This window comes from Drosophila busckii, chromosome 3R, assembly GCF_011750605.1.
Source record: "Drosophila busckii strain San Diego stock center, stock number 13000-0081.31 chromosome 3R, ASM1175060v1, whole genome shotgun sequence".
Classification (NCBI taxonomy): Eukaryota; Metazoa; Arthropoda; class Insecta; order Diptera; family Drosophilidae; genus Drosophila; species Drosophila busckii.
The window spans coordinates 579,164-591,888 of NC_046607.1; the positions used below are offsets into that span (position 1 = coordinate 579,164).

The following is a 12,725-nucleotide window of genomic DNA, read 5'->3' on the forward strand; positions in this document are numbered from 1 at the left end:
CATACATGTATTTATTAATTCTCTACATATATAATTATATATATAATATGAATTTCAGTAAATTACATTAGTCGTATATATATATATATATATATATATATTATATATATATTTATATCGTTTTATAAGGTATTATATGATAACATTAAACTATTCACTCATGGTAAGCTTATTTTATATTTATTTATATTTTGTTCTTTTTTTTGTGTATTATATAATATAATATATTTACGAATATTAATAATAACAGCAGTCTTATATAAGATGAAATACATTCAATTATAGAAATAGGTATATTCAATTTATTGTTTTCATTAGAGGGTTCGCGTTAGATTTCAAAGTTCTCGCAAAAGTTTCATATTATTGTTTTTCATTTATTTTTACTCTAGCAGAATCTAAGTTCTTTCTTAATTTTCATGCACATTCAATTAAAATTATTCATAAACATTACGGACAACTATTGAGCAATAAACAATTGATCTGCAAGAATAAAAACTTCGGAGTGCCGAAGCAGATATTGTAGTACTATTGCGGTTAGTTGCAGCCACGTATGCGTGCGTTGTTAAACATTTTTTTTTAGGTTTTTGTTTTTTAAGGGCGCACATTAAAGTTAATATTTATTTATACTTAGTTATATGTACGTTATACTAATTTAAGACGCTGAGCGTCTGCAAATGCGCTTCAAAATTTGTTTGGCGGTTGGCGGCATTTGGTATACTAATAATATGTATGTATATAAGTTTATGTAAATATTTATGTAAAATTTCAATTGTTTTGTTCTGCTTTCTGTTTAGTTTCATTTCTCATTTCAATGTTATGCATTAATAAGGATACATAATACAAAAGGAACCCAATTACAGTGTTTTTGTTTATATTTTGTGGTGGGCGATTTAGCTCGCTGCCAATGTGTCGATATATCCTAGTCATTAACGTAAGGTTATTTTATGTTTTTGCTTTTGTTTTCTATGCATTAAATACTTCGATTATGACTCTTTTCATACAAATAGAACATATAGCTAATTAATTATTAAATTTATTATTTTTAAGGACGATCAGAAAACGTACATATAGACACACATAAATTAAACATAGACGCATCGAATTATTTGCAATTAACCATATAATACTATAACTACCATAGAGTTATTATGGGTTCTAAGAGGAAATTCGTTAAAGCCCTATAGCTTAAACATTTGTATTCTTTCGGTTCCACACATACATAAATATAAAGAAGTTTTTTTTTTTAAATTTTTCTTTTTGCATTTTATAATTTACAGCTAGCTTGCATACCGATTATAATATTTGTACATAAAGTTGCAGGCCAATTCAACTTTATGTCAATTGAAAAAATTTAGCTAATTGGCGAAGCACATGATATTTTCATACATATAACGATTCCAATATTTTGTGCAGGCAATTTCCAGAGTTCTTGGCCAAGGTTTTTAAAAATCTTTGTCTGGCAGATAATTTTGCTGTGCATGTAAATTAAAATATTTAATTTAACTACAATAATGACTAGTTGAAGATACATCTTCAAAAATTTATTTACTAAATGTTAATGAATTCTCTTTTTTTGTTTGTTTTGTTATCCACTAATTTTGTGTGCTTTTTTTCTTCGCTGCCAAATGGGACAAGTATTTTCTGTTTCTTGAGATAAATTGTGTGTATGCTTGCTCTTTATGCTTTTCTTTCACTATGATATTTTTGCGTAATGAATGATTTTTATTGTTATATTTATATTTGTTTGTAAATAATTTAAATGAACTACTTTTTCGTCCTTGCTCAGCCTATATTTCTTCTGCCTTATTGATGAATCCTCTTGCTCCGCCATTCTCGAGTGCATCATACATAAACATACTTGCATCACAGCCAACTTGAATGCGGCACAGACAAACGTGTGCCTTCTTATGTCTCAATTGATTGTTTTCTTGTAGAGATTTTGATGTATGTGCTCATTCTGCAGCGCGCACATTTGACCCACAGCAACAGCGCGCAACATGTTGCCAGCATTGGGGCTCGTTGCATCCACAACGCCAGTTGATGCATCGTTTGGCGTTGCTGTTGCTGCTCGCGAGGTGCGCAAATTTGAAAAGAATTTCTCCTTAATGGCCAGCGCCGAATACTTGTGCTCTATAAAAGTGGGCGATATTTGCATCGGCGTTGTTGTTGCACTTTTGCTTGGCGCTGGGGTTGGAGTTGAAGCTGCTAACGCGGCTGCTGTGGGCCTGGTATATTTAGCGGCAGTTGGTGTTGTCGAACTTTGTTTGCAGTTTTCGTTGCTGCTGCTGTTGTTGTTGTTGTTGTTGTTGTGCTTGTTGTGTGAGCAGGAGTAAGAGGTTTCTGCAATAGGTAGAGAGAAAAGGAAAAGAAGTAACGAAAACATAAAATAAAAAATAAATAAAAACGGAAAAATTTGCAAAAAGATACTTTTGTTTCCACTAGCGTGAAAAGATTGGGAAATAAATCGTGTGGGTTTGATGTGTGTGTCAGGAATATAGAGACCTTCATTAAGTCTAAAAATGCTTAAGCATTAAAATACATTTAATATATATTTTATATTATAGGTAAAAGTACTTTTACATAAAATTATTTATAGATATTTGAAATTCATTTTGCTAATGCTTAAAACATAGATAATACTTTTACTTTTGTATGCCTCTGACAATAAAAGTTTGTTAGATCAAAAATCAATTAAAGAGATTTGCGTTATAATTACAATTGTTCGTTTTTTTTTTTTGTTTTGTTTGGGCAATAGCTAAAATTAATTAAATTAAAAGGAGAGATCAGCCGTTAATCTGTAACTAAAAAAAGTTGTATACAAAATCATATTGCACTATCTATGCGAATCATGTTACCATAATACAAAGTTTAAAATGTGTTAAGCAAAATATTAAGCAGTCTACATAAGTTTTCCAATGGGTTTTGGTGAGTGACTTTGCCGCCTTTGCAAGCAGCTCTTAAACATAAACTCAAGTTAAAAGATTAAGCGAAAGTTCAGTTAAATTACAGCGTATAGTAAAGTTTGAATGTTAGAATATTGTGTGTCTGTGTTTCCATAGTTCTTGTTGTTGTTGTTATTGTTGTTCGTATACAAAAGCTGTTGTCTGTTGCCTAGGCTCAGTTAGAGCTGGCGGTTGCGCATTTACGGCGCAAGAGAAGCGTTTTAAGTATAGGCTACGTTTCAGTGTTGACAACACCAGCGCCAACAACTTCAATGGCCGCTACAGTGATGGTACCCGAAGTGACAGCTGCTGCTATGGAAGAGGGCATCTCCTTGCCATCAACAGTGGCATTTGCAGTTGTCGTAAGACAATCTGTTGTAATGAGCGGAACTTCATCTGTTTCCATAAGTTCCATGCCGGATGTGACAGGCATGCTGTTGACCAAAGCCTGCACTTGCTTTTGTTTAGCTGAACTTCTGTGTTGTTGCTGCTGTTGTGGTGGCGTGGGCGAGCTGCTCTTACTGCTGTTGCCACCAATGCTGCTAGTGGGACTTATGGGCAGCACATGTTGCTGCTGCTGTTGAAGTTGTTGTTGCTGCGGCGCAGACTGTAATAGTTGTGGTCCAACTGTAGTTGGTTCCTGCACCAACAATATGTTGCCCTTGGGCAACTTTTGTTGCTGCTGCAGCAAGTTGGTCGTGAGCGAGGCCACCAAGGCCTGTTGTTGTTGATGTTGCTGCTGATTGTTAGTCGTGGTGGTGGTGAAAGTCAATGTCTGCGTGTTTTTGGTGGGCGAGGTGGCCGGCGTCAGTATGCCAAGGTTAACTAAATTCGGCAGCGTAATTTTAGTGGGCGTGCTGCTGTTATTGTTGTTGCAGTTGCCAGCGGCATTTGCACTTGTCATATGGGTGCCATTGCTGCTGTGGATTGCCTTGGGCTGCTGTTGAGTGATATCCATGCCGTTGGCCACATTGGTGGCCAATTTGAGTATTTTATTGGCCGTTGCATTGGCAGCTATTAAATTGCTAACGGATTTTGTATTGTTGCCAACGCCAGCCACAGTGGTGACATTATTATTATTATTGTGGTTGGCTTTAATGGATACTAAACCGAGTGTGCTGCGCATTAAACTGTTGTTGCTGTTACCTGTTGTTGTTGTTGTTATTGGTGTGGCTGCTGTTGCTACGGTTTGCGCATGTGTGCTGATGCTCATTTGCTGCTGTTGCGTCGGTTGCTGTTGAGGTGCCACATTAGTTACAGTCACAATGTTGGCATTGCTTAGCTGTTGCAACATGTTGCTGGCAGTGGCAGCACTGCTAGACAAACTGTTGCTAGTGCCGCTCGACATGTTGCTGCTGGAGGGGCTGAGTGAGCCCAGCGATTGCGATGGAGAGTTGCTGCGCTGCATCAAGCCCCCATTACCAGCACAGCTGCTGTTGTTGTTAATCACACCACAACTGTTTACAGCTATGGCATCAACAGCAGCTTTCATGGCCTGCTGCGGGGTTAGCACACTCTCTGGATGTGAGTTGTGTGTGATTAGCGCATGGTTTTTCAGGCCCTGTGCAGTTTTGTAGCTCTTGCCACAATGACACTTGTATCCCTTGCGCACTCTGTAGCAAGCAAAAAGCAAGTTAGTTAGTCTATTGGATGTTTTACTCTTTCGACTGTCACTAATCACCTTCCGTCCTTTTTGTGGCCATTTTTCGAATGATACTTGATGCCGTTCACATTTTTATAACGCTTCTTGCAACCAGGAACGGGGCAGGCGAAAGGTTTCTCATTGCCCGGCGTGCCATTGCTGCCGCCTCCAGAATGCCTGCGTATGCAACACATTATTATAATTTTGTCCAAAAATTATTCTAACCCAGAACGCACCTGCTACCATATCGCATAATAAACTCCGAACTGAACTCCTCGGTGGTCCAAGAGTCATTGCTGTCCTCGGATTCAGTTACGACCATTTCATCCTCGTCCATTTCGCTGCCTGCCACGCACAAGTTGTCAATAAACAAAATAAGGTTAGCATATAGAGTGCAAGATTCTACCAAGTTAAACTCACCTGTGGGCGTATTGCTGCGATTGGAGGATGATATGCTGTAGCTATGATGCTTGATGGCCAACTTGCGTTTGAGCTCCGCATTGCCTGTATTCCCATTGTTGCCATTGTTGGTGATGCTATTAGTGTTGCTATTGCTACTGTTTGACAAAAATGTGGGAGCCTCCTTGCGCGCATCCTCTGAGATAAAGCGCAACACATAGCTGAGCGGCAGGCACGAAGGTTGCGCCAGCTCTTTTTGCTCAACCACCTTTGGATCATAGTCTGTACAAATGAGTCAACAATGCATAATTAAGTTAAACAAAGCAAATGCAGGTTAATTTTTTTTTTACTAAATGCGGGCACATAGAAAAGTAAAATAAAACCTGCACCTCAGAGCTATAAATTATTTATTTGCGTTAAGGAATTGCTTTAAACGTAAATATGTATATATTTTTGTATTTCAAAAACCAGTTCGAATGGTATTATTTTATTAAAATAAAATAAGAGAACAAAAACCTTAAGTAAAGAGAAATTAATATCAATAAATGTTTTCTGTTTGATTTGCTTTAAATATCAGGTGCATATACATACATATGTAGATACAAATAAACATAAATAAATGTATGCATATGAATACAAATTTATATTTTTAAATATTTATTCAACTGCCCTTCAGCGTTCATAAATGCAATTGCCGGCACAATTTCATGTGGGTCTTATGATTTACAAATTCACACACACGCACATGCATATGCATGTAATTACGTTAATGCATATAGTACGTACAAACATTGTATAGGGGCGTGCCCAAAAATAAAAATGTGGGCTGCAGCGAGCGCATAAGTCAAAGCACATGGTTTTGATTATCTTATCGTGTAGTGTACGCGCTTTAATTTGTTTAGCTTACATGCACAGGTGATTGCTCAAGTGTGTGTGTGTGTGTGTGTGTACATGAGTTAACCTAACCTTTTTAGAGCGCGCTGTTCATGAGACACCCTGTGTTTATGTCATCGTCATCCTTTAAACATATGCTTGATATGATTAAAAATCATTTGCTGCAAATTAGCAAAATACACACAGATGTATATATGTACATATGTCTGCAATGCCTTATCAGCGTCTATTTGTTTTTGTTTTTATGATGACTACGTGCGCTGCAATCGATGACACATAAAAGGGTATGTACACTTTTAGATTTGTACATAATTTCACGTACTAGCAATAGATATACTTTTTAAGTGTTGCGTTTACAATTTAGCAACTAACATTTATTTTCGGCTGCCAACCTAATCATAAATTTGTATATCAAACTGCTAAAGACGTCATTTCTTACGAACGAATGTTTATATTTATACTGTTTGCATATATTTATACTCTACTATGCCTTGTATATATTATAATTATGCATTGTTGTTGTTGTTTGCTTTAGTTGATAACCTCAAGCATTCGTTGCAGTTCTTGTTTCTCTCACATGTCTAGGCTAGGTGACAAGTACATCCATACATACATACAAACACCTACATACATACTAAGCTATTGTATGTTTATCAAAAACGTCTGGCGGCAACGCATTTGTTTAGCTACACATTCGATCTATAGCTAAATGTATTTGTGCGTGTGCGCCTGTGTGTGTGTATACATTCACATATTTTAAAAACAAAATAAACGCTGCTGCTGTTGTTGATATTCCTGTTATTCTTATTGCTTTTGCGTTGTCACTGAGTCATTCACTTGTTGCAGAATTTTTGTAGCAGATAATAATTACACACACACACATACAACTGCATGTATGTGTTCAAGTTAATATGAAAGTACAGCTGTTGTATATTTGCTTTTGGGCAAAATGAAACTTTCCAGCGCACATATAAGATATATGGTACATATGCAAGCAATGTTTGTTTTTTACATTCAACGAAATTTGATAAAATTGCAAGTGTCATTGACTGTTAAAAAGTAGACGCCCTACAAATGTCAACAATTGTATTAATAACCAATACCCAATATTGAAATGGCAGCATATTAAATTACACTCGCTTGTATAAATATAAATATGTATATCTGTATGTCTATATCTGTATGTATGTATGTACATATGTTTAAGTACACAACAGGTGCCTGGCAACTGTGCAGAGGACAAACTTGAAGGTCCTCTGGAGCAACTGCAGCCTTTTCAACCCACAGCCCGTGATAAGCAAAGAGACAATATCCAGGCAACTGGGCCAATAGCAGTTTATTCTACACATACATACACGTATACTTTTGTATTATATACAACTGAATGCGCAAACAGCGCAAGTCCTGTTAGATAATATATACAATCTAAAATGTGTGCGCTGCTCTTATGTAACTTTAACTGTATATACATATACTATTACCCTGTTATCACATCAGCAACTGTAACAGTCAGCTGAGCAACCCTAAAATGTAAAGCAAACAAACGCTTTGAAGTCACCACCACCACCACCAGCAACACCACAACCACCACCAGCGCCAAGTGGCAGCACTAAGCTTAGCGCTATTGATTTTCCACCCCCCAATATGTGAGAGCTCTGTTGTTGGTTGTTGTTGTATCCGGGGCAAGCGGCTAAAATTGGCTCGCAGTATTCTCACTCCTGCATAACTTGAATATTAATTGAACACGCACTTAGGTCTCTAGCACGTGCATTTAAATTTACAAACAGCTTTGAGAGTACAACTAGACGGATGTATGAGCATCAATAATACGCGCGCATCTATCAAATAAAGCAGCAGCTGCACCTGCAAGCAGCCCGTTTCAAACCCAAGCGCAAGAACAAGCCAAGCAGACAGGTCAAAAGAAAAAAAGGCGCTCACTTGCCCTTGCCGGGTACAGATGCTGTCGCTGGGTGCTGTGCTGGCGACTCACCAATACTGGCGCACTCTCACACAAACAGTCACGCACACATAAACACTTGAGCCAGCGTTGTCGTTGGTTTGTATAGTTTTTCTTTATTGTATTTAATGTATCACCGGCTTTTTTAGCTTGCTGTTGTTTTGTTTTTATTGCCACGCAATCGCGCTCTCGCTCACTCCTATGTAATTTGCCGGTCTAAGGCATCATAAATACATGTGTATGTTTGTATGTATGTATCTGTACATATATGTGTGTACACATGTGTGTATGTAATGGCGTAGAATGAATGCTGTACATGCCACGAATGGACTCGCGGCTCTGTGTGTGAGTGTGCGTGTGTATGTGAGCACAGGTAATTCAGCTTGGCTTGTAGCCTATTGTGAATGCCCGCTGGCTTGCTTCAATTGAAACGTGCGTGCGTATTTAAGGCCTGGCCATATTGATTTTCCATGGCACACTTTGATATTAATACACTTGCCGCGCAATACATAGTAGTATTAACAAGCATATTGCACTCACACACACGCACGTACGCATATACTAACCATTCAGCGCGTTATAAATAAAATAAACAAAACACAGTGCGAGATGCCGCCCCGAAATCACGCGACTCATTAATGTTGTTTGCCATTGATAATTTAACACTTATACACTTGTTTTTAGTCAGCAGTCTACTGTCGTTACCACTTACCTATATGTGTGTCCTCAATGTGTGATATTAAGTCGCTTAGACTCTGAAAGGTCTTTGAACATCCATTGAATTTGCAGATGTTGATCAGAAACACGGCCATATCACTCGACGTACGACTATATGACTGAGGGTTATGTAAAATTGTTCGTACGAATACTGTTGGTAGGGAAACTATCGCGTTTCTTAACTATCGATAACTTAGATAGTCGGCAGACAAACAATTTTTCACAAATCCTTTCAGCTAATAATTATTTACTGCAGCGCAAATGCAACTGACAGCCAGCTTTTAAATTGTTGTTTGCTTAATTATATTGTTGCCAGCCAAGAGTTGTTTGTTTGAACATATTTTAATTGTTGTGATTCCTCCCTGGCACACCAAGCGCACACACACACACTCATGCAGAAACGCTGTTATGCAATTGAGGGCTGCAATGGCACAAACGAGAAATACGAGCACTTGGAGTTAGTTGCTATTGCAAAATCGATTTGAAATAGCTATAGTAGAACATTTATAACTTACAACATCCTGTTTCTGTTGAGATGCGGTTAGAATAGCCAAAAATATAGCATACACCAAACGACAACGACGCGTGGCTGTATGTGAACCAGGGCTGGGTGCACTTGCTAGGGCTGTTTAGCAAATATCGATGGATCGATAGACTTTGTTTTGTAAAACTGACTATGATATATTTTTCTCAATGAAAATGTACTTACATTTATTTCTATTAAATCTAAACTTAATTGCAAAAGTGAACATAAGGTACATTTGAAAAACAGGATTAAATTTTTTCAATTGATCTCATCAACTAAAAGATATTCAAATTTAGGCGCCAAGATTGTCCAACACATATTAGTTGCACAAAGCAATTTCAAACAATCTGTAAATTTAGATAAACGATGGCTTGCGAAAGTATTGAAGATCCTCAATATAATTTGATAAATGTATTTAAATCATTATCAGTATGTAGTTTGACCGTGATAAAAAGATAGACCGGCATCGTTTTCCAGGCTAATTTCCAGTTCACCTCAAATCAGGCTTGCTTTCAAGATGGAAAAGGTGAAAGCTCAACCGATATACATATTAATGTATAGAAGTTTGTTGACTCTTTATTGACTTATTGGACAAGAAAACTTATAACAGACTATTTGTTTAAATTTATTTTTATTTTAACTGAGTATAAGAATGAGTATTATTTATCGTTTACGTGTATGCAGAACTTACATAATGGCTGGTAAATTTAATAATTATCAATTCTATGTTAACTCTAAAGAGGGAATGCAAAGTATTCTTTGAAAATGAATTGTATGTAACGCGCCAAAGTGAGTTCAGTAAAAATCGCTCGATTAATAGTAATCGGAAAGCAAACGTGCGCGCGCAGATTTCCAAGGGATTTCCAATTCACCACGAAATCAACTTTTGCACAGCGATTGTAGGGTAAAGCAAGAATTTGCGTTCAATACGGTTCCACTGTTGTTAAGGGTTTGTTCGAAGTGAGTTCACGGTGATCTTATGCCGAAAGCAAAATTTTACAGCTCCCCACGCCTCCGCCGCCATGCTGCTGCTGGTTGAATAATCAGTGACCCCATGCTTGAAATATAATTTTTTCGAATACAAAAATTAAAATGCAATTGCAAGTGATAAAGTGTGACCAAATGCATATGTGATAAGTTTCATTTTTCTTAAACGTGTAACAATGTCAGCCATCTTTTGCGCACTCACACATGCACACACATATGTCACACAGCCGTGCCAATAGAACTGTCAGTGTTGAAGTGCTTTGGTGTGCGTATGCAAGAGTCGTTGCGTCACTTGAAAAATTCGACGATTCAAAGATTCTGAGTGTTTCCCAAAGAAAATAAGTGAAATGTAATACGAATTTTCTTGATTTATTAGCTTTGTGTCAATTTATTTCAATCCGCGTGCACAGGCAAATTTTCACTGTTACGTAACCCAACCGCAACTTGCAGTCGGATAGGCGGCATTTGGAGCACACAAATATCCAAGTTTAAAACATTTATACAACATCTTCATCTAAATCTTTTGCAGAGCTCCGAGCGCTAGCTTCAAATTTGTCGTCTTTGTGCGAATTATCCAAATAAAAATCAACTAAAAATGTTCGTGTCGACAGTCTCTCGCATTGCCCCCGTTGCCAGGACCGCAGTAAGTACATATCAATTGTTTGTTGTTCTTTATGTGAGATGAAATAGATTTGTGTCTGTGCCAATAATTACATAATTGTTTTAACGGCATCGATTTTCATTACCTTTAATATAAAAAAAATACATATGCTTGCAACCCAATGTGTGGTGACTTGGAATTCCAATGGAAAACACACACAGTTACATAAGTTGCAGCCTAACGTTGAGGTTATGTATTGGTTAGCTTTAATTGCTCTTTTTAACGCAATTGCAAATCAATTTAAAGGTTTAGACCAAGTCTTTTTTATTTACTTTCCATATTTATTTAAAAGATAATTAAAGCTTATCATAGAATTGTATAACAAGCAAGAGCTTTACTGCTGCTGCCTGCTGTTGAGGTTAGAACCGGTGAAAGCTTTCCAAGCCAGTGTGTGTTCATACACATATATACATGCCTATTTAATTGATGTATTTTAATATTGATAACTAACTTTTATAATACATATTTATTTTAATATATATATACATATGTATATATATATTTTTTTTAATTTTTCGGGCTATCGAATAATAACTACAAAATATATCTAAGAGCCAAGTTGCTCAACACATTGCATAACTTGGCAATTGCTGCAAATGTCAATCTTCATGAAAAGCCGAATACAACAAATTATCTCATCTCGCAGACAAATCTTAAAGCATTCAATGAAGTTGCATAATATATTGATAAATAAAAAAAACCTTCATTTGCAGATCCTCGCCAACTCCAAGCAATACTTGCGACCATTGAGCAGCGCCGTCATCAGCCAGAGCCAAACCTTGGCCGCTCAGAACACAACCCCCGTAGCATTACTGCCACAGATCAGGTCATTCCAGACCTCGCCAGTCACGCGTGACATTGATTCGGCTGCCAAATTCATTGGTGCTGGTGCTGCAACAGTCGGTGTCGCTGGTTCCGGTTAGTATTGGTTTACTTCACCATTGTTGTATTACATCCGTCAAGTTCCGTTATATTGCAAACATGAATTTGAAAGAGTCTATCTGGTTAGCTCTGTGATCAACAGTCAGTTACAATCTAGCATCTGGGGCACACATAACGAGTATCTAATTACTCTCTAACAAGCCTCGGGAAGGTCTGAGAATTGGCCAAAACTCTATTTGTTGTTGTAACAACATGCAGCCAACGAAAGACGTCTGTGTGTAACGGAGTTTTATTTCCTAGCAGGAAACTTGTGTAATCACAAGGCGAAAGTACCAGAAATACTGCAACTTGGTCGTTGCCGTCATTGTGACCGCCGCCTTGTTGTATTGAAACCTTTCGTGGCCAGCAATTTTAGTGCGATGTGCTTGCTGCAGACGCACACCTTGTGTGGGCGTGCAGAACTCAATTCAGACTAATCTGTGACTGACTGAGAAATCAGACACCAAGTAAACTTGGCCTAAGAATTCATGTCAATTTTCCTGTGCCCAATGACGATAGCTAATGGGCTTTGGGCACTTACAATGGCTTAAAGCCGTTGTTTATTAACAAACATTTTATTTTCACGTTGCGAACCGTAAATTAATCATTAACTTTTTATTTATTTCTTGATCCTTAACAATGGCAACCAATACAACAGGTGCTGGTATCGGAACAGTGTTCGGTTCCCTCATCATTGGTTATGCCAGAAACCCATCGTTGAAACAGCAGCTGTTCTCGTACGCCATCTTGGGTTTCGCTCTGTCTGAGGCTATGGGTCTGTTCTGTCTTATGATGGCCTTCCTGTTGCTGTTCGCCTTCTAAGCGCTCCGCTACGCTCGTCCTTGTTTCGTGTCATTGTATGCGGTGTGTGTGTGTGTGTGCGCTTGGAACTCCATCCAATTTGCAAGCAAGCATTCAACGGCAGCAGCGACAACGAGAGAAAGCAAAAGTATATAGAAGAAACAACAAACAACAACCAACACCAACGTTCGTTTTTCGATTATTAATGATAATTGATTGATAGCAACAAAAACAACATCCTGTGTACTATCTAATTATAAAATAACAACAACATAATA

General features: G+C 37.5%; 2 protein-coding genes across 3 annotated transcripts; one reads left to right on the forward strand and one right to left on the reverse strand.

Annotated features, from left to right (window-relative positions):
- Window positions 1–237: 237 nt before the first annotated feature.
- Window positions 238–9,154, reverse strand: LOC108604162 (myosin-G heavy chain). Of its 2 annotated transcripts, XM_017993493.2 has the most exons (7): window positions 9,067–9,154; window positions 8,547–8,972; window positions 5,005–5,265; window positions 4,821–4,929; window positions 4,624–4,761; window positions 4,089–4,555; window positions 238–2,340 (listed from the first exon to the last, which is right to left on the reverse strand). In XM_017993493.2, the coding sequence occupies exons 2-7, from the start codon at window positions 8,644–8,646 to the stop codon at window positions 1,913–1,915; spliced, it is 1,503 nt and encodes a 500-aa protein (XP_017848982.1). In that variant the 5' UTR covers window positions 8,647–8,972; window positions 9,067–9,154; the 3' UTR covers window positions 238–1,912. The 2 variants fall into 2 exon arrangements, with proteins under 2 accessions (XP_017848982.1, XP_017848981.1); XM_017993492.2 differs by lacking the exon at window positions 238–2,340 and having other exon boundaries at window positions 2,750–4,555.
- A 791-nt stretch (window positions 9,155–9,945) lies between these two features.
- LOC108603692 (ATP synthase lipid-binding protein, mitochondrial) lies at window positions 9,946–12,725 on the forward strand. The gene is made up of 4 exons (XM_017992715.2): window positions 9,946–10,037; window positions 10,594–10,707; window positions 11,439–11,643; window positions 12,305–12,725. Exons 2-4 carry the CDS (start codon window positions 10,660–10,662, stop codon window positions 12,466–12,468), a joined length of 417 nt encoding a protein of 138 aa, XP_017848204.1. The 5' UTR covers window positions 9,946–10,037; window positions 10,594–10,659; the 3' UTR covers window positions 12,469–12,725.

Bases quoted from the DNA above. Each gene is read 5' to 3' on its own strand.
- LOC108604162 (XM_017993492.2), bottom strand. From the start codon at position 8,646: ATGGCCGTGTTTCTGATCAACATCTGCAAATTCAATGGATGTTCAAAG. The intron at 4,762-4,820 runs GTGCGTTCTGGG...TTGCATACGCAG, and splicing joins ATTATGCGATATGGTAGCAG to GCATTCTGGAGGCGGCAGCA. The intron at 4,556-4,623 runs GTGATTAGTGAC...TGCTTGCTACAG, and splicing joins GGCCACAAAAAGGACGGAAG to AGTGCGCAAGGGATACAAGT.
- LOC108603692 (XM_017992715.2), top strand. From the start codon at position 10,660: ATGTTCGTGTCGACAGTCTCTCGCATTGCCCCCGTTGCCAGGACCGCA. The intron at 10,708-11,438 runs GTAAGTACATAT...CTTCATTTGCAG, and splicing joins CCCCCGTTGCCAGGACCGCA to ATCCTCGCCAACTCCAAGCA. The intron at 11,644-12,304 runs GTTAGTATTGGT...CCAATACAACAG, and splicing joins AGTCGGTGTCGCTGGTTCCG to GTGCTGGTATCGGAACAGTG.